The sequence below is a fragment of the Thunnus albacares genome, chromosome 8, assembly GCF_914725855.1.
Source record: "Thunnus albacares chromosome 8, fThuAlb1.1, whole genome shotgun sequence".
NCBI lineage: Eukaryota > Metazoa > Chordata > Actinopteri > Scombriformes > Scombridae > Thunnus > Thunnus albacares.
Genome location: NC_058113.1, coordinates 9,707,134 through 9,730,739, shown reverse-complemented (window position 1 = coordinate 9,730,739; position 23,606 = coordinate 9,707,134). Strand labels below are relative to the sequence as shown.

At 39.9% G+C, this 23,606-nt stretch overlaps 1 protein-coding gene across 1 annotated transcript; it reads left to right on the top strand.

Moving 5' to 3' along the window:
* Nucleotides 1-5,407: 5,407 nt before the first annotated feature.
* has2 (hyaluronan synthase 2) lies at nucleotides 5,408-22,000 on the top strand. The gene is made up of 4 exons (XM_044360388.1): nucleotides 5,408-6,101; nucleotides 15,737-16,363; nucleotides 17,920-18,021; nucleotides 18,118-22,000. The coding sequence occupies exons 2-4, from the start codon at nucleotides 15,737-15,739 to the stop codon at nucleotides 19,045-19,047; spliced, it is 1,659 nt and encodes a 552-aa protein (XP_044216323.1). The 5' UTR covers nucleotides 5,408-6,101; the 3' UTR covers nucleotides 19,048-22,000.
* Nucleotides 22,001-23,606: the final 1,606 nt, after the last annotated feature.

The window sequence follows — 23,606 nt, the reverse complement described above, 5'->3', positions numbered from 1 at the left end:
CCAGTCAGCTTGCTGGATGCTCAGGTCTACACGATGCCTTGTTGAGATTTGGGAAGTGTGTGTGTTGGCTCCCTTGTGACTCTACGTACACCTGCAAAAATGGTGACATGTATCTTCAGAAAACCAAAAGTCCAACCTCAAGTTATTTTCCCAAAACAGTGAGACGAGGTTAGATTTTTAAGGACTCTAAAAGACTGCACTGTTTATTATTTTGTTAGAATATTCACCATTTTTCAAAAATTGCTTTAAAAAAGCTGCTGTAAGAATGTGGCAGAATGAAACACATCATAACTTCGATATACAAGTTCTGACAGAAATCAGGATGTGAAAGGATCAATAGACACCTTTGGCCCAAAGATGACAGCACCCTGTTGAAAACACTCAAATTTAAACAATGCTGCATTTCTGCAGCCTTGTCTGGTGAATATGTTTGTCTATGTGTTATGTACCTATTAAACAGTCAGATAACAGTCAAATGTACTGCCTTTTAATGAGACAACGTCACTGCTTGACTTCTGCCCTCCGTAAATATTATTCCTTCCTGATGACTGATTGCATTGTTGGGGAGGAGAGCATAGAAGATTTTCCCCATTTCCCTAAATTTGGGAAAATCACAGCTTAACATACAGCCCTCCGGAGAGACGTGAGGAAATCATAGACTGAAGGTTTCGATGTATTTAAGAGCAGAGACACATGGTACCAATTGGACCTAAACTCCTGGAGTAACACTCTTTATGTCAAGGAGGAGAGAGAAAGGGAACCCAACACGGTAGCCTACTCTGTGTGCATGTGTGTGTGTGTGTGTGTATTGGATCATTCTATACAAGAGCGTCACGCCCAACTCAATCCATTTGTGTGCGTCTCTGTATCTGACATAATCCAACCAGCCACAAGACCCGATGTCAACATCCAATCAGCGGCCTATTTTTGGTCTTTCTGATTGAGCTGTCTAGAGACTACACTTCACACCCTAAAACCACGCCTCGAGACAGCACTGATTTGCGACTGCGGTTAAACTGCACTGAGCTCTGATTTATACCACCCACCCATTCAACTACACTCAATCAAACTTTCAACTTCTCTAAGGCCTTAGACTCTGTCTTTTTTTAATATATCTGACCTGATTTAAACCCATGTGCTTTGAGTGCACTTCTAACACCAGAAATTTTTGATTGATTTATTGTAGGAGGCACAAATCACCTCACGTGTTCAGCAATCAAATGATGTAATATGTTATGCTCATACAACAAACACACTGTGAAACTATGTAAAAACAACAAACACATCTGGTGGGTAAACATGTTGGAGAAAAAAAACAGCTTTTTTTTACACTGCAAGTTGACTTTTTGCAATTCTAGAACCACAGGAAACATTTGGGGGAGGTCATGCCAACAGGTGAGAAAAATTAAGTTAGTGTTGGAGACTTTCAAATCAGTCTTGACCTTTTTACAAGTAATATATATATATATATATATATATATATATATATATATATATATATATATATATATATATATATATATATATATAATAGGAAATCAAATCATAATAGAGTAAATAGTAGATTTCCAACCATGAGTAGAGTATCTCAGCTTATTTGACAAAATAGAAATTATGATTTGATTTGATGAAGGGTGGTGTCGATGGAGGGGTACTTTAGTTCATCTGATAGGGCTGTGGAGGTGTTGTAGACTATGCTGGTTGATTCAAACGCTGCATCACCAAAGCAGTGATGAGAGATGATACTTATGGTCTTGGTTTTAAAGAACTGAACTTCAAAGAGGTCACTGTAAGATAAGTAAAACAGAATACGCAGGAAAAGCAAGAGAAGACAGCTGGTTACAACAGTTTCAACGCCATTACACACCTGCAAACTTTTATCCAACACTTGAAAGTAAAATAGTGCAATAGTGATGACGCTGACAAAGGCAGCTGTAAGTGATTGAAGTAGAAGCTGTGACTTACTAACACAGTTTTACTGTTATTCTGTTTGGGGTGAACAAACTTTACTATCGTTTTAAACATCTGAATGTTTTATTTGAACTTCTTGGGAAGCAGCACTCTTGTTTGCTTGTGCAGCCATGTCATTGATGATTGTTGTGGAAAAATCTTCAAATGGGCCAATAAATCTTCAGGTCAATAAATCTTCTTTGAGAAAAACTCAAAAAATACACTGGAGGCTGGTAGAGTTCAATGTGAATAGGTTTACTGTGCATAAAGACATACAGAGCGAACCGAGGCCTTTGTCCCGGGAAAAACCTAACCTAAAATCATATATATACTCATATTATATACTTTTCATAACCCCTCCTGTTGTGGAGCTTTTTTTCTAGGCTCCACCTCATTTTTTAATTATATTCAACCATCTGGTCATTATTTCTGAGTTCATAAGTGACCTTGACGCTTTGGTGATAATACAAGTGTGACTTATCTTAGAAATTACTGCCTCAGCATCTTCCACCTTTTTCTCACAGTAAAAATGGACCTGGCGGCCTTTAATCATTTCACACAGAAAACCACATTACTATACCACAGGTTAGCCTTTTTGCTAACTCCCTGGAAACTGTCTCTTATTGGCATAATGTTATCTTTGCTCTCTCACTGGCACATTCGTTTGATCATGGAAAGGCAGGTTTCCACCACATGATCCCTGACTCTACGCTGTTTCTGCATTGTTTTATGTCCAATGCCAGAGTTCAGTGCAATCATTGGTGTGCCCTTTTTGTGGCAAAGTGGAAGGTAAGGGTGTGAAGTTCCGAGTTGATGGGAGTGTACTGCAACTGACTTTCTTGCAGGAGACTGAAGTTCACAGCCTGTCACAGACCCCCAAAACATTGAATGTTTTCCAAGGTTTGTTGAATCATTCAATATCTACATTCTTGTCTAGCAATAGATCTGGATTCTTTGGCCATGTGAGGTAGGTTCAGAAATGCATGTTCAATCTTTTCAACGGGAGAATGACAGCAAACTTCACCATCACTGGAAAAGCAATACAAAACATGAATTTTCTCCGCTGTTGCACGAGGGGGTTAAGTGCTTTGTTCAAGAGCCAATGACAGCAGTTCACATGGGAGAGAGCATCACTCAGTTGAACCACCCTTCTTTGAAATTTTTCTCAGCCAATCCGGGGATTTGAATTATATTTTGCTCATAACTTTTCTCCTCTAATGTTTAAACGACACACTTTGGTTGAGGGGTGGATGTGTCAGTGTGGGGGAATTTGTGTTCAATCTCAGGCTGCTACTCTGGTCAAGGCAAAAGTAAAACAAACCTTAGATTGACAGTGTGACATGTTTTGTGAACATATAGGCTCATACCTAGTTATACCTCCCAGGATAATTGCTCAATATATTCCCCAAAGCTCTGCTGCTGTTTCCTGCCTGTAGAGTCTCACAGTAGTAGACATAGAACACACAGAATGTGTGTATTTCCATATGGACTTTCTGGCTATATAAAAGGTGTGTGCTGTAGTCTGACTTCAATTAAAATGCAGACCATCAATGGAACTGACAACACTGAGTTTTCAATTCAGAGTCTATGATGGATATTATTGCATACTGGCATTGACAGCAACATGGCATGCAGAGCACAACCTCTCCTCAGTGGTCAGCGTGTTCAGAGGTTACCATTTGCTCCCATCAGCCCTTGTTGTTTTCTGAGTGAAATGTCCTCTTGATAATTAAACAGTCCTGAAATAGAAGCACTTATGCTTTGCCAAAAGGTTATTTATCCTTTAAATATAAGAAAAATTACTTCTGTACTACATGTTGTACAAAAAACATTTTAATATACAGTATTTTTCCCATGGAAAGGTTGCCAGTTGCATCTCTGCTCTATACTGTGTTAATTCTACACCCACTTCCAGGAAGCCTTTTACGTCTCCAAGTAATTGTGTATTTCCTTGTTTAAATAAATACTTGAGTAAATGAGCTTGTGTGAAAGTAAAAAAGCAAAGAGTAGAGGACTCATTTTGGCCTCAAACAATATATGGCCCCTGTGACAATAATGTCGCTCACTGACTGGCACAGTCGGGGATAGACCCACCGGAGCTTGGAAACTGTGTGTTTTTACTGCACTATACATAAACAATGCAGGTCTACAGGGGGTTTCCTACCACAGGCCTCATTTCTATTCATCACCTCAGCTCATATACGCTCACGTTCCGAAACGTGATGTTTTACAAAAAGGATGCTTATCATGTGAGTTTGGATCTTTGGAAAACACTGCAGTGTTGATACAAAATATGACATCATTGGGAGTCCAACCTTTGGTTTCATGACCAGCAAGTCAACTCATGATTGATGTGCTGTAACCCAAAATCACAAATTTACCTCAGAGGGCTTTGCAATCTGCACAACATACAGCGCCCTCTATCCACAGACCTTTGATTCAGATAAGGAAAAGCTCCACCAAAGACAACCCTTTAATAAGTTGTATAAATCATTATCAATAGTTCAAAAGAGTAAAACACTCTGCCCTGATAATAGTTTACTTAATATGAGAAGTAGGAGATTTGTTGCAGCTAACAAAGAAACCTTTATTCCTTCATTTTATTTAAAAAAGTAAAAATCATTGAATTTGGAGATACATGGTTTTCACTGGACAGCCACAACATGCAGCCTTTTTGTTCCCAAACTGTTTCCAAATTTTTCCAGGTATTGTGGAAGATTTCCCGATAATGACGCCAATCACTGACTCACAGTGGCAGGAGTAACATAAATCCTGATTTTGGTTGGATATTCTCTTTAGAGCAGCTACTGTACATCAGACCCCTGATTCTGGGTTCTGTATTACATAGCACTGCCTGCTGGTCAAAAATTGGAACTGCACTTTGGTAAATAAATGAGATGACTGAAATTCCATAACATCGGAACTGCAGCATACACGTGCATTTCTTATGATGAATGTTTGAATTTATAATCCATTTACAGCTGTTCTGTCAGTGTCTAACTTCTCCTTGGATTATCTTTTCATCAATTTCAATGCCAGGCAATGTATACATTTAATCTAAAGCTCAGCACTGAACTCTGAGCTGTGCCAGAATTCACAGTATGTATTATTGGGCTAATTAATGACAACACTTGTACATTTAACAGCCTCTTAGGAACATGCCGTAATTCGGCTCTATTCTCAGGTTTGAATGGGGGCATGGTCAGCCAATCTCTATCTCTCTCACCCCCTCTCTCTGTCGGTACGTCAAGAGTTTGAATGAGTTTGGATGAGTTTCTCTCTCTCTCTCTCTCTCTCTCTCTCTCTCTCTCTCTCTCTCTCTCTCTCTCTCTCTCTCTTTCTCTCTCTCTCTCCTCTCCATCGCTCCTCCTTTTCTTACACCCCCCAAAACCTACCCCTCTTATTAAAACAACACGCCAATCTGTTGTAGGCCGGTAAAAGGGGTTTGGGAGCCGCAGCAGTCATAAAGGAGGCTCCACACACAGCCGTCTGGAAGGAATTAGACAGCTGAAACAGCGGCATAGAGACTTTTGGCCACTTCTCTGCGGTCTGTGTAGACTGGATGCTTGGGGAAACTATAGAAATACTTACCTGCATGCCCCTCAAGACAGCAAAATACAAATGATCTGACTCATATTTGATTATTAGAGTCTTTGCTGGAAACTTCTTTTTTTGGTGAATATGACACTGCCAAAATTGATGGCTTTTTTGTAACTTTTTAAAAACTTTTTAAGTATGAATGAAACTGTCAGAAGTTGATGGAGAAAAATATTTATCATTTTTATATAGTGTACTTTTTATTTATACTTTTTTATATGAATGATGCCAAAGTTGACTGACATGATGTTTATGTTTGTACACCTAAGATGCATGCGGTGTGTAGTTAATGACTGCTGACAGACAGTTCAAAACTAGTGCTTAATATTTTTGAGCATCCAGCTGAACACATTTAGAGGAAACTGCACGATTCTTTATTCTTCCTTTTTTTTATTAATGAGGACCATTTTGAGCGGATTCATGAGACTCATTACTGCACAAGTGTCCTTTAGAACTTTGTCGAGATTTTTTCTCCCTGTGGAGCGGTACCAGAGCCGCCGGAGTTGACCGCATCCTTTCTCAAGGACCAACGACAGGACAACAGCTGCTTCAAGGTAGGCGGCCAGTGATCATTTGGTCTGTTGACCCTTCAGCCTGCTGACAGACGGTGATAAATGTTCCATCAGTAGTTACTCATGTTGAGGTTATAAATAGTTAAAATGATTATTTTGGAAACGTTGATGCTCCAAACTGTCATATAAATAAATTTTAAATATATCTACAGTATATAAGAGGTTTCTTTCATAATTTCGTATCATTAAGATGCTGTACAATATTTAAGCCCAGCAAAGGGAGTGATGCTAAAAGTTTGGGGGCATGCCAGCTATCACTGGAGTCGTTTCTCTCCACGCGTCGTGCGTAAAGCACGGATAACATCTCTGGAGACATGCACTTACGTCATTTTTCCTCCACAGATGTTCCTACTGAACATAAAATGTTATTACACTGAAACTAAAATATGTCTCTAAAAAGTTTAATTTGTCTTAACTGGCACTAACATCTGTATTCCCTTGGCCAGCTGTGCCACCTGTGGAAATGTGTGAAACATATAAATCCAGATTACTCTTTTAATCATTTACAAGTGCACATACAGTCGCGGCTAAACCAGTTATTATAGCATGAGAATAAACGAAGCGAAGACGTCACGAGGCATACGTCATTCTTTGACATGTGTGAGCCAGTGGGAAGGCTGGATTTGGAAACGTTCAGCGTGCCTCGTGGTAGGAGCGCGTAATTTAATGCCGCATGTGAATGACTATTATTTGCTGAGAAGAAGGAGTAGCCTGCATGTTTAAAACGGTACCCTACTAACTGTTACAATAGACCTTTGACAGACCTTTACCTTGCTGAAATGTTCAGCAGTCCATGCAATCCCACCAGCTCTTGTCCCAGAGATCAGAAACATATAGATGCATGCAAACATAACAGGAATCTTATGACAGGTGCCACTTAGACACACTGCAACTATAACATAATAAATGCATACTCACTTGTTACTTTTGGCATTATACACTAGCATTCCCAGGCACCCACCACACAACAGACACATATGTAAATGAACATCTGTCACGCGCTTTTGACATACTCTCTTTCTCTATTCACCCACTCTGACCTCTCTGTTAGCAGATTCCACTGTTGGCTCATATAAAACCCACACAAGGAATGCCCATCTGTGAGCTGGATGTCTGAGAACTCCTGACATTTATCTATGATGTACAGTAGAGTTTCCATCCTACACATGGCATCTACTTCCTACTGACCTGGGTAATCGTTTCATGAAGCATTCTAATACTCATGCTGTGCAAGCTGGAACACCGGCCATGCACACCTGATCAGAAGGATGAAGCATGTACTCATCATATATCGATGAGACCAGCCATTCAATTATTTACAGTATTTTTAGTATAATTATGAATATTTACCTTTACTTATTAGGTTTGCTTTGACTGTATGCTGTATTTCCCCAGTGCACTGCGTCATTTACATTAAACAAGAAATGCATATGTAAATTTCAAAAGATAGATGCAGACCATATGTTCTTTTCACAATGCATGTATGGACCTTCTGTCTATGAATATGCTATATGTATCCAAACTAATACCAACATATTGTACCTAATCTAAGCCCACCAGGGAGTTACTCCACTGAGCATGGGGCTCAGTGTAGCACAGCAAGGAGGGCAATCCATCCCTAGTGTGTTAGTGGAATATTAAGCTCTAAAACTTTATTTTTACATGCAGCAATGTGGGTAGTCTATGACTGTCTGTAGCCTACTACTTTTATAAAAAAAAAAAGGCAAGGGAAGTAGCTGGAACAACTCTTTTGAACCAATACAGTGACACAGTCATACATCCTGCAGACTCATCAGTGCTACAGGATGTTCTTACAAATAGCGCAGAGAGCAGTTTACTACTTAAGAGAGGAAGGCATTCCATGACTGGCCTCCATTAGGGCTCACAACAAGTCTCACGTGCCATTACTGCTCACAGCAAGGGTCTTTCAGTGTATAGGCCTTGGGGCTGACAGGGTATAACCACTGAAGTTAGAAGAGAGTGTATATGTGGAGCCCCTCCCAAACACACACACACACACACACACCCACACACACACCAAACACCACCACCTACCTCATCCAGCATTCATGCCAGTTTTTTCCAGTTTCCCTTGGTAAAGTAACACTGAAGCAGCAATGTAGTCAGCTAGTAAAAGTGAAAATTTGGATGTCAGTGAGCCTCTAAGTTAGCTTCCCACTACCTCATACTGAGTCACATGGAGTCTCATGGGGAGCGCTGATGCCAACGCTAATGCATAGATCCAAGAATTCAGTGTGCCATAAAGTAACCCATACTGTGTAGCTGCATTTGTGACATTATTTATGATATTACTTATTGTGCACCTTGTGACAAAGCACCCATGACAAAAGGTCCAAAATTTAAAATCTGAATCACAGTCAGCTCCTTCTTGCCTTTCTTTATTCCACTAACCATCTGTTCATGAATCCACTCAGGGCGATTGTGGTTTTCTGTCTCTATTATCTAGAGATAGCTGTAATTAGCCGTGATACTACAGAGTGCTATTAATAGAATTTTCTCCCCTGTCAGGGGAGGCCAGTTATTTTAACGCACTGTTGATAACAGTCTATTGCCAGATAGGGGAAGTGATAGATCGGTGAATGAAACAGAGAGAGACAGATTGGATTCATAAAAGCAGAAAACAATTTAAAACATTTTTTGGGAGAGATCTGAGTCTCTAGTGGCAGGAAAAATGAAACAGAAGCTGTTTTTTTACAACCCTGAAGTGCCATAAAGTGCTGAAGTTGCACTTCTTCTTATTGTGTAAATGCAACACTGGAAATAAAAGCAAACAAATACTCAGACAGAAGACTGACTATAGAGGGTTACATTCTCGACTGAGCTGCATCTGTAATTTGGCCAAAAATCTTTGAGCCAGCCACAGTGGCTTAACTCCAGTGCCTCAGCTGGCAGTGAAGTGAGCCAAGTCCACTAGCGTGCCTCCAGTCTCTCTCTCCCTCCCTCTTTTGGTGTCTGCCATCCCTCCCTCTCTGACTAACTCACTTCCTTCCAACCCACTTTCTCTCTTTTCTTACTGAATACTGTAGTCCTTCATCCCCTTTTACAAGTCACTCTTTCTGCATCTTCATCCTCCTTTCATTATTTTACTCACTCTCTCCCGAAAGTACGTTTGTACTGCTAGGGATGAGTCAAAGAGCGAAGACTTGCTAAAATACCAAACAGCATGGCTTGGCTTCAAAATCAAGAAGGGATTTACCTCAGTGTTCTCTTATGAATGAGTTGCAGCTTCATCGTTCACCTTCACTTTTAAATTGGATAAAAGTAAAACGACACAACCGGACTGTTGTGGTTTAAGAATGAGATGATGCACAACAAGCAGAACAAGAAGCTGGCGGAGAGCATTACAAAACACTCTTCTAGGATGTTGTAACCTTTGGTGCCTTTGCCAGTTACAATTTTATCACACCTGATTCTAATAGCATGCAGAAGGGGAGGAAATACAGAGACAGCGGAAGACGGAGAAAAGGGGATTGTTAAAGTTAACTCCCTTGTAATGCTGTAACATTCTACCTTTGCCAGTTGTGACCCTGTCCACCTGATTCCAATCATGTAAGGAGCAGTGCAGTGTAGCACAGTGGGTGGTGTTACTGTTTAGCTCTGGTTCTTATAATGACAATGCTCCCAGTGACCACATGGGGGGGTTTATAAGAAGGAGGAGGAGGAGGAGAGGAGGAGAAGAGGAGGAGTGAGGCGCTTCCTGGCGGTGCCTTTTAAAACTCACATGACCTTCCACTTTATTAAGAGTGCACAGTTGCCGCACGCTACAGCACAATGTCTCATTTCAACACGATATTGCATCCATTTAATAAACAGAGATAGACAGAGATAAACGAAATTAAGATGACAGTTGTTGATTTCAAATTACGTCATTAAATTACTACACACATGACTCATTCCTAACCACGATTTGATTATTTCTCATAAACCATAAATGAGGAGAACACATTTCTATAAGCAAATCAATCCTACTTAAATGGACTTTATCTTGGAAAGCAAAAAGCAGCTTGAAGAAGTGGAAAAAAAAAGCAAGCCAGCCTTGATCGTGTCCAATATGTCTCACCTAAGACAGCAGCCAAATTTCGAGTCTTTCCCAGCTGCTCTCTCTCCTCTGCCTCATCATCTGCTCAGGAACACGTGAGCCTTCCCTGCATCCTGCTACAACCGCCATGAGGGCTATCTCCACATTTAATGCTTTTAAAATGCATCCTCTGCTTTCCAGCCCTGCCCAGCTCACACACACACACACACACACACACACACACACACACGCACACACACACACACACACACACACTATTTCACCATATGCATTGCTTGTTTAAGTTCCAGTCCATGTATCTCTCCATTTTTGCATATGTGCTTTTCCTGTTGGCTGAAGATCATGCGTTTGAGATTTCAAAGGTGTGTACGACCCTCAACCGGTCTGGTTTCCCAATTTCCGTCTTTGTGATAACAACTCAACTTTGTCCAATTGTTCATCAGAGCATGTTCACTAAGAGGCTTTTAGCAAACCATAGATATCATCAATATGTCTTCATTATCTACTGAAGTGACATTGCTATAAATAATGACCTCAGTTTAATAGAGTGTACTGTAGCACCTTCTCTGTCATATACTGTATTCATGCCCAAAGTATACCAGCCACAGATGTGAGCTGGCTCACTCTTCAAGCAACATTAAAGTTTGATTTGTGAATAGCAGTCATCCGCCCAGAACCTCTGATTTGTGAATGTTACACCTCCAGCCAGTGACTGCTGAGTCACAATAACATAAAGATGTAAGCTTTATGTTATCTCAGCTCTGGGCAGACAAGCAAGCTGTCTTTTTTGGCTCCGTGTCAGATTTATACTGCAAGAGCATACAGTAATGGCACACACTCACAAAGTCATATACACGTGTAGTACTTACTGTGCGTAGACACATACACTCACACAGTCTGGTGAGCTTTGTTATATTTTACGTTCCGTCACAGGGCTTGGAACCAGGACCCTGCAGACGGGGATTCCACTTTCTTGCTCCCCTGTGAATTTGGCCAAACCATTGCTTCCTCTCTGCAGCACACATACACACACCTCTGCTTGTGTGCACATACACACACTGGAAACTGGCCAAACACTAACACTGTACATATTTTCTGTCACATTTGCACACACAAGCAACCACGACTTGCCTAAGCAAGCTGTCCCCAATTAACTGGTCTTGAGTCTGAAATGTGTCCCTGAAAGCTGGCTAGTCAAACCCACATGCACACATGGCCGACAACCCAGTCAAGCCACATATATCTCTGACAGCTATCCACTGCATAAGAGCATGTGGTGATTCTCCTGACTATACTAAATCACTTATTATACTTGAGGCACAAAACGGGTCACAGGGATATTTCCTTTAGTTCCCTACATACCAGGAATGCTTAAAATGAGACTGTACTGTATGTATTCAGTTTTAGCTTGTAGCTTGTAGTTTTAGGTTGTAGCTTTTCTTAAGCTGAAGCTATTTCTTTATCTATACTGTTAATTGGCCTTGATTGTTGAATATATGCGTCGATTTTTTGTTTACCAAGGATCATTTTTTGCAGTCTTCTGCATATTTAAGTTTCTACACGTTACTCCAATGTCAAACTTTTGTTGTTAATGGATGACAGATGGATATCCATTATTCTATCATTTATATCCACGGCAGACATTCTGGGTATACGTTATCTTTTTTTGCATGCCTCTGAAGTAGCAACCTTATCACTAGTCTAAACAATACAGATAGTTGTAATTTTACTCATATCGGAGGCAATAGCTTTTCCTAATTAAGGTATTAATGATTTTTTCCAAAGATGACAAAGATTGTGCACCACAAAGTTTACATTTTTAGAGTGAATTGCCGATAAAAGTTTCGGTTTAAGTGTGTTTTGGGCCACAGATGAGATTTTTTGTCTGTGCATCAATGTGCATCATTCCATATAGAATTATAAACTGTGCGCAACAGTACACAGTGTACAGTGTTCGTTCAGTACGTGCGGGTCTGTTCATATCTAATAGGGATATAAGCTCAGATCATATAGCTCAAATGACTTAAACAGATTACATGACATATTTATAGTCTCCAGAGATGTCCTGCTCCACATTCATACAGCAACGGTGGGAAGTAAAATCACAATCTCTAGTTTTATGTTATAGTTTGAGGATTCAATGTCTTACATATTTTCCCAGCCAGTCCAGGTTTTCAAACCAGTGACCTTTCCCCAGTGACCACTGTTCTAACGTCAAAGCTGCTGCCACTCCCAACACATCCATCCATCTGTTTGTTGTTTGGACTGGTAGTTCTCAGTAGAGCAGAAATTGAAAAGTTATGAGCCAAACGGAGTCTTCTCCAGTGGACCAATTACGTTAGTGAGACAACTAAGTCATGCATTCATTCATTTGTTTATTCATTCATTCATTCATCTCTCCACTAACCCACTAAATATTCTCCATCCATGCAAGGCTTTACATTGTTGTCACGTTATATCTGAGATGGAGCCAGTGAGAATTTCACTCAAGAGACAATAACGTCAGAGTGAGACTGCTAGAGCATCCAACCCAAGGTCATTGTAGGGCTGGACTCACACACAGATAGTGACGGGGTTCATACATGCCAAGATACAAAAACAAACAGAAAACCGAGATGATATCATTCACATGTGCTAATGACACCTTCATCTCACACAGATACATATACCGACATGTGTAGTTACACAGAGCACCAAAGTGACATCATGCACATGTGTCGATAATACCTCTACTGTCACAGATACTCCTCTGATTAGAGGCTTTATCTCTGAAGGGCCGGGGCCCAGTTTGAAAGCGCATCATGACTGATTTTTAGGCTGCACTTAGTGTAATCTCTTTGCCGTCTGAGCTAATTGTTAGTTTGACCTTTGCATTGGATCATCCGCCCAAAAGTGCTTATTACATGCCAAGAAGAGAGAAGCATCCTAACAAGTTGCAGTGTTTGAGCTGTGTTGTTGTTTTGCACTGAATTCACAAAGCTCTACAAGCTTTCAGACGTTTCAGTTCGACTGCATTTGGCATTCAGCATTTGAAATGAGACAACGGCAAAGGATTTATGCCTGTGGAACATCGACTGAATTTAATTTCACAGTTTGGTTTTGTACTTTCAACCGCAAACTTTTAACCAGAGCGAGCATTTGATGTCAGTGAAGTGCAGATCATAAATAAACAAGCAGTCACAAAGCAACAAACACTGTGTGGAGTTTGCATGTTCTCCATACATCTGCAGTGGTTTACTTTAGCTTCTCTGGTTTCCTCACACAGTCCAAAAACAAGCCGGGTAGGTGGACTGGAAACTCTAAATTCCCAGTAGGTGTGAAAGTGTCTTATGATAGACTGGTGAGCTGTCATGGAGGTGTTTGTCAGGTTTCATGTACTAATACCAAAGATTTTGACAATATAATCTACAACGAACATTCTAAAATATCTAAATTAGGTACACATATTTTGATGGCACATTTATGGCAAAACATAATTGCTCCTAAGCAGTGGCTGAGTTCATTCAAAGTTGATGTAGAAAGACAGGGTGAGGGGGTTTATTCTACACTACTTTATATAGTTGTAAAACATACACACACTCACTCACACACATACACACACAAAATGTACACAAACTAAAGGAGGTCTAAGGTGAAATGCACTCTCTGCTTAACACAATGAAACACGTGTATTTTAACAGAAACACACACCCCTCTCCCAGCACTGCTGTAACAAGCTTTTATATGTGAATTTTGTGTATTTTGTGTACTTTGTGTGTATGTGTGTGTGTGTGTTTGGCGTGTGTGTCAAGGGTCTTGTAAATGAGCGTCTGACGTTAAGAGCCTTGCCACGTGCCAGAGGAGGCCTGCTACACTGTTTGTGGCCTTTTCATCCAATGATCAAATGAACAAGACATTATGTCTGAGCCAAGGGGTGTGTGTGTGTGTGTGTGTCTGTCTTTCTCTCTTAGCTTAGCATCTCTCTTGCTCACTGTGAATCTTTCAGTGTTGCTTGCTTTTTTTGTTCAGCCATCTGTATCTCTTCTCAGTGCTTTGACTCACTTTCTTTTCCTTTTTCTTTCTCTGTAGCTCTGGATTCCCCTTGCCCCTCTCCCCTACTTTCTTTCTCCTTTTTCACCCTGTGTATTACTCTTTCCCACCCTCCATCTGTCTTATGTGTTTAGGTGTGGTGTGAGGAAGTCTTTCCAAATCACAAACACTGCTTGGCTTTGTATACTCTTCTTTTGATGACTATATTGCTTGTCCTGATTTACATGGCTTGCTTGTCATGCCTCTCACTTACTTGTATAACTTTTAATGATTAATGCATATGTAATAACATGTTTGCGAGATTCATCAAATGTTCACCAAATGACATTAATGTGGTTGCACCATCTCTGAAGTGCAGCTCAAAATGTTGCGCTGTCTCTGACCTGCTACTGATTCAGTGACCCTTGTAATGGCAAAGGGTCAAACTCTCTTTCATCATTGCCATGTTAGGCTAAAAAAGCGTACACTATAATGTCATACATATCCTCTCTCCACTGTGTATCTTTATCCATGTATCTATCTAATCGTACAAATGATTTTCTTGTCAAACTTTCTTTGAGAGTATAGGTAAAGAGAAGGAGCACACGTGCAGCATTAGAAAACCTAAAAACGCTTGTCTTCTTCTTCCCACGGAGATATTAACAGATGACATCACAGGGTGGTCCGCTCTGCATTGAGCCACGCTGAGTGGGTCTTCGTAGGTCTGCCAAACAGATGGCGGTAGCAACATAATGAGTGCTGGAAAGATTTTGAGCAGAAGATTTTGTTCAGTAAAGAGTCCGTGTTCACAAAAGACTGAGATGAAACACAAAAGCAGGAGATCATTGGTCCCCATATAAAAATATAGAATATTCTTTAATGGACAAGCCACAGTACATTAGAGTTCCTTATATGGGGTGCTTTCCTGAAAATGTTGTGAACTTTTTCTCCACAATACTGAAAAAAACAATACAGCATTTAGAGAGCACTTGGAACTTGGATCTTTGGCGAGGGCAGCCACATTGTTGGTTAATTAGGTCAAGAAATCTTGTAATGTGCCCCCACCCACACTTAAGGAGATTTGGAACAATCGGCTCCTCACAACTGTCTGACATTTAGACAGGGATTTTGGGGAGGGGTAGAAGGAAGGAGAGGGGGAAGGAGGGAAGAAAAAAAGGAGGAGAAATTTTACTGCTTTCTTTACCTGCAGGTATGGTGTTATAAAACGTGAAAAGGCTGTGTGTGCCATAGAGGGGTATGGTCAAAAACTGTGAATAAGCAAATTTCATATTAAAGTTTGTGTATGTTTGCAGTTCCAAATACATGTGAGGATAATAATTTCCCATCCAAATCATAGCATCTGATGTTTGCAGGGGGTGCTTTTTCTTCTGTTGCTTAGTTGGAGTATATTTAAAAAGAAGGAAAAATAAGAGTAGGCTATGGTTCAGGGTCGGCACCCCATAGTGATAGGCTTGTAATTAATGTACACCATGTCGCTTTTGTACCATGATGACTAATATGAGCCCTTTTCTTCCCATTTTTTCCCTAGATGAGTTGTCAAAGAGTCCTTACCTACCTGCGGATATTCGGCACCACCATGTTTGGCGTGTCCCTCCTGGTGGGCATCTCCACAGCCTACATCATGGGCTACCAGTTCTTCACCACAGCCCGCAATCATTTATCCTTCGGCCTGTACGGTGCCATCTTGGTTGTCCACCTCATTATCCAGAGCCTGTTTGCGCTCTTAGAGCACCGAAACATGAGGCGGTCCTTGGAGACGCCAATCAAATTGAATAAATCATTGGCGTTGTGCATTGCAGCGTATCAAGAGGACCCAAACTACCTGAGGAAATGCCTGGTGTCGGTGAAGAGGCTGACATACCCGGGAATCAAAGTGATCATGGTGATCGATGGGAACAATGACGATGACTTGTACATGATGGAGATTTTTAAAGAGATCATGGGATGGGATAAAGTAGCCACATATGTGTGGCGGAGTAACTATCACAACAGGGGGCCCGAGGAGACAGATGAGAGTTATGCTGAAAGCCTTCAGCATGTCTCCAAACTGGTGCTGAACAACAAGTGCGTGTGTATCATGCAGAAGTGGGGAGGGAAGAGAGAAGTCATGTACACAGCCTTCAAAGCACTGGGGAGAAGCGTGGACTATGTGCAGGTAAGGCTTCAATTAATTAATGAAGGGAAAAGAGGAATATTAACAGAGGGGTTTAAATGAGAAGAAAAAAGAAAAACTGAAAGGAGGGACACATTTAGTCATTGGGATTGACTAGAGTTAATGCAAAATGGGCAGAAAATGGGAAGGGTGTCAATGGTGCAAATTAGACACCTTTATATAACAGGTAAAATATTCAGTGGTTTATGTCTGTGTGTGTATCTGTGTAGATGTAAACATACAGGTAAAATAAGGACAGTTGATATCTAATGTAGGATGAAAGGAAGGAAAGAATGAAAGCTAGATTGAGGGAAATGCAAACTAGACAAATGAGAACTGAAGATGGAGAGAAAGGGAAGAGGGAAAGAGATCGAGAAAGAGATGACTGCAAAGGGGAAGGAGGTCTTTGCCAAGCCAAATATGGGGTCCACAAAGAGTCTTTTGTGTTGCTTTTAGATGGACGGTGGCTGTGCGCATCGTGTTGTGAAGTGTAGCGTGAAGAAGGACAGCAGTAGCCGATGTCTAAGTGTAATAACAGATCTGTTTCCCAGAGCTGAGTGTTACATCATCTACATGAGCAGTATTCAGAGTCAAGGCTCAAAACCGTGTAAAAAAAAGGGTTGAATTTGGGACCCATTTGGAGAATATCTGTCTTAAAGTTTAAGACATTGCAAAAGATAGATATAACTGTCAGTAGGGCTGACTGATATATAGTATTTAGTGAATTACTGTTGTCAGTGAAAATCAGTTAAACAGTAAAACATTTTAATGATATTCTTGGAAAATGAATCCGAATTACAATGACGCAAACTGTGAGGATAAAGAGTTTCTGCTATGATGCTGTCTACCACCTGGAGATGGCTAAGGCCTGCCAGAAACTTCTTGTTTAACAGTGATTTCAAAAGAACTTATCACAATGCTGTCAGCAATGTCAGTATCCTACAACATTTGGAGAAAGGAGGGACAGTGTTGCATGTCTTTTTATTATCATCAGTCTCTGCCAGTAACAGATGTGTTTTGTTAATGGGGATTGAGCTCTGTGGTTGTTTTCAATACCTGATTTTGTTAGGGGAGAAAACTGAGAAGGCTAAAATGAGCACCAGAAAGATAATGGATGGTGATTAAATATAAAGAGTTTTTTTGCTCTTTGTTGCAGGGGATTATCTGCCTGCCATATTAAGACCAATAAAAATCTTGATTGGATGCATGATTATCTTTCACTTGTTCAACACATTTGATTTATCTGCTTTTGGACCACCAAATCCTGCCCAACAGAAAGAGTAAAGAAAGACAGAGAGGTGGGGGTGGGATACTGAGACATACAGCGCTGTATTTGTTTCACTTTGTTTTGTATTATTTTGATACTACAAACAAACAGAGAATATGTAATCATTGTCTGTCATAAATTAGGGGGGTGGGGAATGTATATCTAACAAGATTTAAGTCCAATGTCTGCCAGGTAAAGTGTGTGCTGCACTATCCTAAGCTGCCTTTTTACATGATTGTAATAGATAACCCTTGGTTCTAAAACACTGCTTATTTTTGTGGGTTTAACTCAGGTGTGTGACTCTGACACCATGCTTGACCCCGCTTCATCAGTGGAGATGGTAAAAGTTCTAGAAGAAGACCCCATGGTGGGAGGCGTTGGAGGAGATGTACAGGTAGTTACAAAACTAACATTCTCCTTGCTAAAAGTAACACATTTTGGAAACTATGACTATTAACATTAATGTATTTGCTCATCAATCTATCCCTAGATCCTAAACAAATATGAGTCATGGATCTCCTTCCTGAGCAGTGTACGGTACTGGATGGCCTTCAACATTGAGCGGGCATGCCAGTCCTACTTTGGCTGCGTGCAGTGCATCAGTGGGCCTTTAGGAATGTACCGAAACTCCCTCCTGCACGAGTTCCTTGAGGACTGGTACAATCAGACCTTCATGGGATCCCACTGCAGTTTTGGTGATGACCGCCATCTCACCAACAGAGTTCTCAGCCTCGGGTACGCAACCAAATACACTGCACGGTCAAAGTGCCTCACAGAGACACCGATTACATACTTGCGGTGGCTCAATCAGCAGACTCGATGGAGTAAGTCATATTTCAGAGAATGGCTTTACAACTCCATGTGGTTCCACAAACACCATCTATGGATGACTTATGAGGCTGTGATCACAGGGTTCTTCCCATTTTTCCTCATTGCCACTGCAATCCAACTCTTCTACCAAGGAAGGCTCTGGAATATTCTGTTGTTTCTTCTCATTGTGCAGGCAGTGGCGCTGATCAAGTCATCATTCGCCAGCTGCCTCAGAGGTAACATTGTCATGGTGTTCATGTCTTTCTATTCTGTACTGTACATGTCAAGCCTGTTGCCAGCCAAAATGTTTGCAATAGCAACAATCAACAAGTCTGGATGGGGGACCTCTGGAAGGAAAACAATAGTGGTGAACTTCATTGGCCTGATTCCTATATCAGTTTGGTTCACCATCCTCTTCATTGGGATTATCTACACAGTAATCCTGCAGACTAGAAAACCCTTTCCTGAATCAGAAAAGATTGTTCTGGTCATAGGGGCAGTTGTCTATGCCAGTTACTGGGTCATACTTGTGACGTTATATGCAGTGCTCATAAATAAGTGTGGGAAGAGGAAGAAGGAAACACACTATGATATGGTGCTGGATGTATGACCTATAGACTACAGTCATCATTTACCACTATGTTTTGGGGTTGTTTTCACTCACCTTGTTGTTGTTGTTATACAAATATTTTTCAGATGCAGAGCAGCTCTGGAGGATAATCTGGTTCAGTTCAACCAAAATGGGCAAAAACCCAGGATCTTTTCAAACTTGAATAGCAAAAAAATGTTAATGGCAGTGGCTGCTTATTTGTTCATTCATGACCATAGCATTCATGATCTTGGAACATCAACATGCTAGCTAATTAGCTTACCTAGATTTATCTAATCTAATATGTTTAGCTGAAGATCAGCTACTGTAGGCTATAGCTAACCCTGATAACTCAGTATGGCGAGATTAAATATATTGCAGTTGGCAGCAAGAGTGCTAGGCTTCATAATAATAGCTACCTCTTACACTTGTCATGTTCACTGGGCTTCAGTCTAACATTAGCAACTTAGCCAAAGAAACTGGATCTTGTGTTCATTAAGGTTGAACCCAACCAGTATGAATATTCTACCTCCAGAGCAACATTGTGTCCAAGAAATGTTTGTAGATCCAACTGAAAATCAACCTACATGTTGCCCCTACCAAAGGGAAGCCAAAAGGACCACCACATAACTTCAATTTGAAAATACCAGCATACTGTACCTGCCCTGCCAGGCTTTTATATATGGGGCTGTCTCCACTGTCAAATGACTGCACAAAACTGAAGATCACATTCATAACTCTAAAAGGTATTGAGAGAGGCTACTGCCATCACTATCAAATTAGTGTAATTGTAGGCCACCCTACCATTCTTCATCTGTTTTTTCATCCCATTCTAATGTCACATGGTCTAAATTGTTACCTCTGGGGGCGATGCATTGCTGTGCCTTTTCAGTGTTTTTAGGAAGAGCTACAGTATCAATGCACAAAGAGTGAAAGGGTGCAGAAAGGGCTATAAAAAGGAGAGCTCTTCTCTTTCTATTGTTGCATTCAAGTCATATGGGATAGATACAGTGCAAACTTCCTCTCACTCTTCACCCATACAGCTTAAGACAGTAAATACCGCATCTGGAACTGCCAGTTGAAAAAGATTACTGGACTACCTTCATTCTGACAAAAAGAAAGCACCTGTAGTTAAGTGAAATGCACAATGTATTCATACAGTCATACATTTATTTAAACACATAAATCAATCGGACACTTAAAAATGTTGTTGTTATTCCCATATGACATGAATGCAGTATTTTTCTCAACGTTTACAAAGTGAAGAATCTCAAACTGATCACTGATTGGTAGATCTGATCTCCAATGGATCAGGTGATCAGGTGAACATATGACCAGAAGAGAGACGGTGTATCATTGCTGCTGTGACTGTTTTATTTTTTACAGAAACAATGACTTTTGTTTTTCTTTTCTTTAATATGAATGATGGGTGTATGTTGCAAAATGGGTTTAACACTATTTTTGTTAATGTATTAAGAGAAAAGATTTTGTGATTTTTGCCTCCCACATGCCCTTGCTCTCTTCCTTCCATCACATACTGTATTGGGGATAATGTGGCTATATCTCTCTGCTTCCTTGCATTGTGATGAATGAAGTGAAAATCTTTCACTTGCAAGGGAAGGAAACATTAACGTCTCTAATGGGAGCAAAGTACTACCTGATAATAGGAATGTGAATAAGGGCACTTGATGGAAGGGAACAGCATTTTGGAATGAAATATGTCCAGTGTTTGCTATAGACTAGGAGAAGACATGAGTTTAATTCTTATGCACTTTTATGTCTCTCCCGTCGTCCAGTGTCATGCTTGACATAATCAAGATTAAATACCTCAGTGGTTCTCCATGCATTGCATCAAAGTGTCAGGATGCCGTCCAAAGACTGATGCATTCTGAAGGTCTCAAGTAATTTATGATCTGTTTGTGATATTAAATATAAAAGTGTCCTTTTTATACGCAGTTCCTTATTAAGTCAAAGCTGGATTTCTCTGCCTTGTTGGCCCTTTGCTGTAGCCGTTTACTTATTGTTACTTGTATTTCAATGCATTTTTATATATAGACATTTTTATTCTATTTTTGCTTAGCTACCAAAGATTCTTTATTTTCATTCATGTTTTTATAAGAAAAATGGAAAAAATGTATTGTGCTTTCAACTGTTCTGACAATTACTTGTATATCTGACCAAACAATGTGAAATTATGAGCTGGGGGTTTTGTCTGCAATAACAACAATAAAAATGCAATTTGTAGGGATAAGTTATTGATTTCAATAGAGATGATGAACCTGTGTTTTTGTACTTTGTACTCAGATAGAAAACCAGCATATTTATGTAAGAACATTCTGTGGTTTATAGCATTCTGTACTTGGTAAAATGTACTCTGGTAAATATGTAAAACCCCTAAGGTTCCATATGTTGACACAGCAAAAACAATGAATACATTAATATATTATATACAACACTTAAATATATGTTCTATCAAGGATTATCAAGCTTATTTCAATATGTTCCACGTTAAATTGTTAAAAATATGAAAATATAAATATTGAAGTGTGCTTGATAATCCATTAGTCAAGTGAACATAATTGCTATAATCATATTGTTAGATTTATTTGTTTGAAGTGTTGAAATTATATGGAGTCATGCTCTCTATGTTCAGTTCTAAATAAAATAAAGAATAAAGCCAATGCAGACTTAAAACCATCATCCAAAACCATTTCAAAAGCATTTGCACAAAAATGTAATTATCTGCAAATTATATTGTGTTTTAAAGTTGTGAGGTGACTTATTGAGTAATAATGGAAGAAAAAGAAAAACTGAGTGACATTTTTATACAGTTTTAAGGTTTGGTTTTATTCTAAGGTTTAATAAATGAGACCAATAATTGAACCATGAGGTTATTTTCATGCCAAAGTAGTCATGGGCAGTGTTATCATAAAGCACTTTTGTGTTGTGCCAAATAAAACAACTTATGTTTTAATTTGCTGATTCTTGAGTCTTTATTCATTTATTTGAAATGACCTAGAACATAAAGTGTTAGAACATAAAAGTGAGAGCACTGGTATTCTTTCTTGTTAAGATAATGCACCATTTCACAAGCATACGACAAGCTAACAGCATACAATGCATCTGAAGGGTGGCAGTGACCACATTTTGTTACAGTGCTCAGAGAAAATAAACCAGTCTCAAGTTATGAATTAACTGGAGCAGGTTTTCTTTCAGCATGTGTGGAGATAATCTAAATCAGTTCCGCAGTTGAGTTGAAAATCTCTTTACAACAGTTCAACTTGTTACAGCACATGCTCAAGGGATTTTTTAAGGCATTTATCTATCCTCTGAATGTTCATTTTTCTACCAAGAAGATCAGAAATGTATTTATATGTATTGTATCTGCACTGTTACCATGTCCATATTTAACCATTTGGACTGGAAGGAAGCCACAGCTAGCACAGCATCAATGGGCAGCTTCCCCAAAGTCCAATACAAACCATTAATGGGCTCTATTCTTTCATTTTTGTAATTATCAGCTTTTGACAATTTCATTGGAACAGTTGGACAATGGGGAAAAAATACATACATCTGCCACCTTAAAAACAGTGTATTCTGCGCTAAAACCATCAATTTCATACTGGAGAGAACCAGCTTCTTCCAGAAAGATACTGATGTATGTGCGTGGGAGGTGCAGAATTGGCAGGATTGTGTATATTGTTAGAATGAAAAATGTTGAATTTTAATCAGGACTGTGGGATTGATTTCAAAGTCCATCTGGCCCATATTATCCACCAAATACTTGTTAAATTTACAAGAAATGTTTTAGAATAGTAATTTGCCTATAGCTTAATACATTTGGCATTACAGAGATCAAGATGTCTGTCAGTTTTTAATTTTAAAATGAAACAATATGTTACAGTTAGTAAATACCTGAGTTGTGAGAATGTGTGCAGCCCAAAGGTGAATCAGGTCATCTGAAATTTGCCAGAATTCCCAGATGGCCAGTCCAAGTACGAAATCAGATCTAGAGTCCGTAAGATTACCTGCAAACTGGATGTGTGTATGTATGTGATGACAGATGTGTGCAACCAAAACAAGGGAGGGATATGAATACATAGACGTATGGTCATTAACATAAATGCAGAAAACATGCAAATACACATAACGTGGACCACAGTGATGAGTGACTGGAGATGACATGTTAGCCTTTGGCCAGTGAGTTGATAGCGTCGTCATAAAACGTGTGTATGTGTGTTCTGAGTTCTACATAGAGACAGAGGATTCAAGAGAACAGGATGGATCATTGTTAGGGCAGAAGTAAACTTATTTACTGGAAACACAGACACTTCAACACACACATAGTATCAAGAATTTGTGTTCAGGGCAGTGCAGGAACATGTGCTAATGCCTCTAAATCGTTGTCCAAGTCTGATGTCAACTCACTGATGGTGATGTGAATTACCCTCTGAGAATGGTGGCAAAGTGTTGCCACTTCCTGTATCTGTCAGTCCAGCCATATACTAGGGTCTGACCTAGTCTTGTTTAATCTCTGTAATTTAATAGGCCCTGTGCATGATTGCAGTCCAGTGACTTCT

Bases quoted from the DNA above. Each gene is read 5' to 3' on its own strand.
- has2 (XM_044360388.1), top strand. From the start codon at position 15,737: ATGAGTTGTCAAAGAGTCCTTACCTACCTGCGGATATTCGGCACCACC. The intron at 16,364-17,919 runs GTAAGGCTTCAA...GGTTTAACTCAG, and splicing joins GAAGCGTGGACTATGTGCAG to GTGTGTGACTCTGACACCAT. The intron at 18,022-18,117 runs GTAGTTACAAAA...ATCTATCCCTAG, and splicing joins GCGTTGGAGGAGATGTACAG to ATCCTAAACAAATATGAGTC.